A 2,526-nucleotide genomic window follows, 5' to 3' on the forward strand; every position below is an offset into this window, starting at 1 on the left:
GCTGTCTCACTGCTTCCCCTCTTTTCCTCTGGTGCCCGGGAGATCATGTTTGTCCTATTGCTTTACGTTTCGGATAGTGCATTCTTTACTTAGTTATGGATGAATGCAGCCATTTAAAGGGATCTTTCCCAGCCTTGGAAAGGATCTTACAAGAGAGACTTTATTCACTGGGCTTTAATTCCACAAATCACTTCTGAGCAATGCTCTGATTCAGCAGCACTTTCTTTCCTCTGTGTTGTAAAAGAACTATTTTACCTTCCCCAAGCTCAGCAGCTGGGAATCAGAGGTGGCGCTTGCCTGTGAATACACCCCTGCCAAACTAATAATTTAAGGCTATTGGCTTGGGACTGCTACTGCAGGCTATGGTGAGCAGGAGGGGAGGGCGAGGAGGGGGCACACAGTCTCTCTTAGCCCTGGTCTACAATACAGGGTTAGGTCGCTTTTATAATGAATGCGTCTACACAAGCAACCCCGTTCCATCGACCTAAAGGGCTCTTAAAATCGACTTCTGTACTCCTCCCCAGCGAGAGGAGTAGCGCTAAAATTGACCTTGCTGGGTTGCATTTGGGGTAGTGCAGACCACTACCACTACCCCACCATTGTCCATGGACACCTGCAAGGGGAGAGTCTCATGCAACATGGAGGAGGATTTTGTGGATGAGGAGAAGGAGGAGGAAGAGGAGGAGGAGGAGGAGAATGAGCAGGCAAGCGGTGAATCCATTCTCCCCAGCAACCAAGACATTTTCATCATCCTGGAGCCAATACCCTCCCAAGGCAGGATCCCCGACCCTGAAGGCAGAGAAGGCACCTCTGGTGAGTGCACATTCGTAACTACAGTACAGGGTTTTAAAGCAATAGTGTTTAATGTTTGATTTGCCCTGAAGACTTGGCATGCATTCGCGACCAGTACAGCTACTGGAAAAGTCTGTTAACGTGTCTGGGGATGGAGCAGGAATCCTCCACGGACATCTCCATGAAGCTCTCCTGGAGGTACTCTGAAAGCCTTTGCAGAAGGTTTCTGGGGACGGCTGTCTTATTTCGTCCTCCACGGTAGGACACTTTACCACGCCAAGCCAGTAGCAAGTAGTCTGGAATCATTGCAGCACAAAGCCTGGCAGCAAATGGTCCTGGGTTTTGGTCGCATTCAAGCAACATTTGGTCTATATCTTTCTGTGTTAGCCTCAGGAAAGTGATATCATTCAAGGTCACCTGGTTGAAATAGGGGAATTTTTGTAAGGGAACAGTAAAAGGACCCCTTTCATGCTGGGCTGTTTGCGCCTGGTTAAAAGGGATCACCCCGGAGAATAGCCACGCGGCAGAGGGAGGGGTGAAGGGATCATCCCAGGGAATAACCATGCGGTGGGGTGGGGGGAGGTGTGTGCTGCATATCCACCTGAAAACTGCAGCCCCTCCTTTTAAATGTGAAACCCAACTGGCAGTGCTTGCTACTGGAAAGGAGGGTGCTGCAGTTTGAAACCATTCCCACATGTTATGAAGGTGTTAGAAGCCAAACCCGCATACCCTTTGGCTTACCATGGTTGCCTGGAAACCGAATTATGTTGCCCAGCCATTTCTGATGTGTCACCATACGGACAGGCAATCAATATAAAAGGCAAAATGCAACCTTGTACCTAAAGCACATGTGCTGTCTGCTGTGAATGGCTTGATTCACTGTGAAAGAGTCTCCCTTTTGTTCTCAGAAATGTATCATCTTACATTTTACTCTCTCTTTTTATCCCCCTGCAGGTGCAAATGTTTCTATGCTCCCCCTATCATCTCCGTCCCTGAGGTTATCGCAGATCAGTAGGCAAAAAAAACGCACTCGCGATGACATGTTTTCCAAGCTCATGCAGTCCTCCTGCACTGATAGGGCACAGCTTAATGCATGGAGGCATTCAGTGGCAGAGTCCAGGAAAGCATTAGGTGAGCATGATGAGAAGAGGCAGGATGCAATGCTGAGGCTAATGGGGGAGCAAACAGACATGCTCAGGTATCTGGTGGAGCTGCAGGAAAGCCAACAAAAGCACTGACCACTGCTGCATCCACTGTACAACCACCTGCCCTCCTCCCCAAGTTCCATGTCATCCTCACCCAGATGCCCAAGAACGCGGGGGGGAGGCTCTGGGCCACTCCACTCCAGAGGATGGCCCAAGCAACAGAAGGCTGTCATTCAAACAGTTTTGATTTGTAGTGTGGCTACAATAAGCAATGTGGCCTTGTCCTTCCCTCCTCCCTCACCCCACATGGGTACCTTATCAGTTATCTCCCTTTTTTAAAAAATTAATAAAGAAAGAAAGAATGCATGGTTTCAAAACAATAGTGACTTTATTTCTTTTGCCAGCTGTGATCAAAGGGCGGAGGGTGGTTGTCTTACATGGAATTAAAATCAACAAAGAGGGCGGATTTGCATCAAGGAGAAACACACACAACTGTCACACCATAGCCTGGCCAGTCATGAAACTGGTTTTCAAAGCCTCTCTGATGTATGGCACACCTACCTGTGCTCTTCTAATCACCCTGGTGTCT

General features: G+C 48.6%; 1 protein-coding gene across 1 annotated transcript; it reads left to right on the plus strand.

Annotated features, from left to right (window-relative positions):
- The first annotated feature begins 454 nt into the window (after positions 1 to 454).
- LOC311519061 (uncharacterized protein) lies at positions 455 to 2,221 on the plus strand. Its single transcript, XM_084625274.1, has 2 exons — positions 455 to 813; positions 1,747 to 2,221. Exons 1-2 carry the CDS (start codon positions 606 to 608, stop codon positions 2,028 to 2,030), a joined length of 492 nt encoding a protein of 163 aa, XP_084481400.1. The 5' UTR covers positions 455 to 605; the 3' UTR covers positions 2,031 to 2,221.
- Positions 2,222 to 2,526: the final 305 nt, after the last annotated feature.

This window comes from Lepidochelys olivacea (genome assembly GCF_965140295.1).
Source record: "Lepidochelys olivacea isolate rLepOli2 genome assembly, chromosome: 3".
NCBI classification, from domain to species: domain Eukaryota; kingdom Metazoa; phylum Chordata; order Testudines; family Cheloniidae; genus Lepidochelys; species Lepidochelys olivacea.

What these genes read in the sequence shown, in the direction of transcription:
- LOC311519061 (XM_084625274.1), top strand. Translation starts at nt 606, where the DNA reads ATGGACACCTGCAAGGGGAGAGTCTCATGCAACATGGAGGAGGATTTT. An exon ending in AGGCAGAGAAGGCACCTCTG is followed by an intron (nt 814 to 1,746) that starts GTGAGTGCACAT and finishes ATCCCCCTGCAG; the next exon opens with GTGCAAATGTTTCTATGCTC.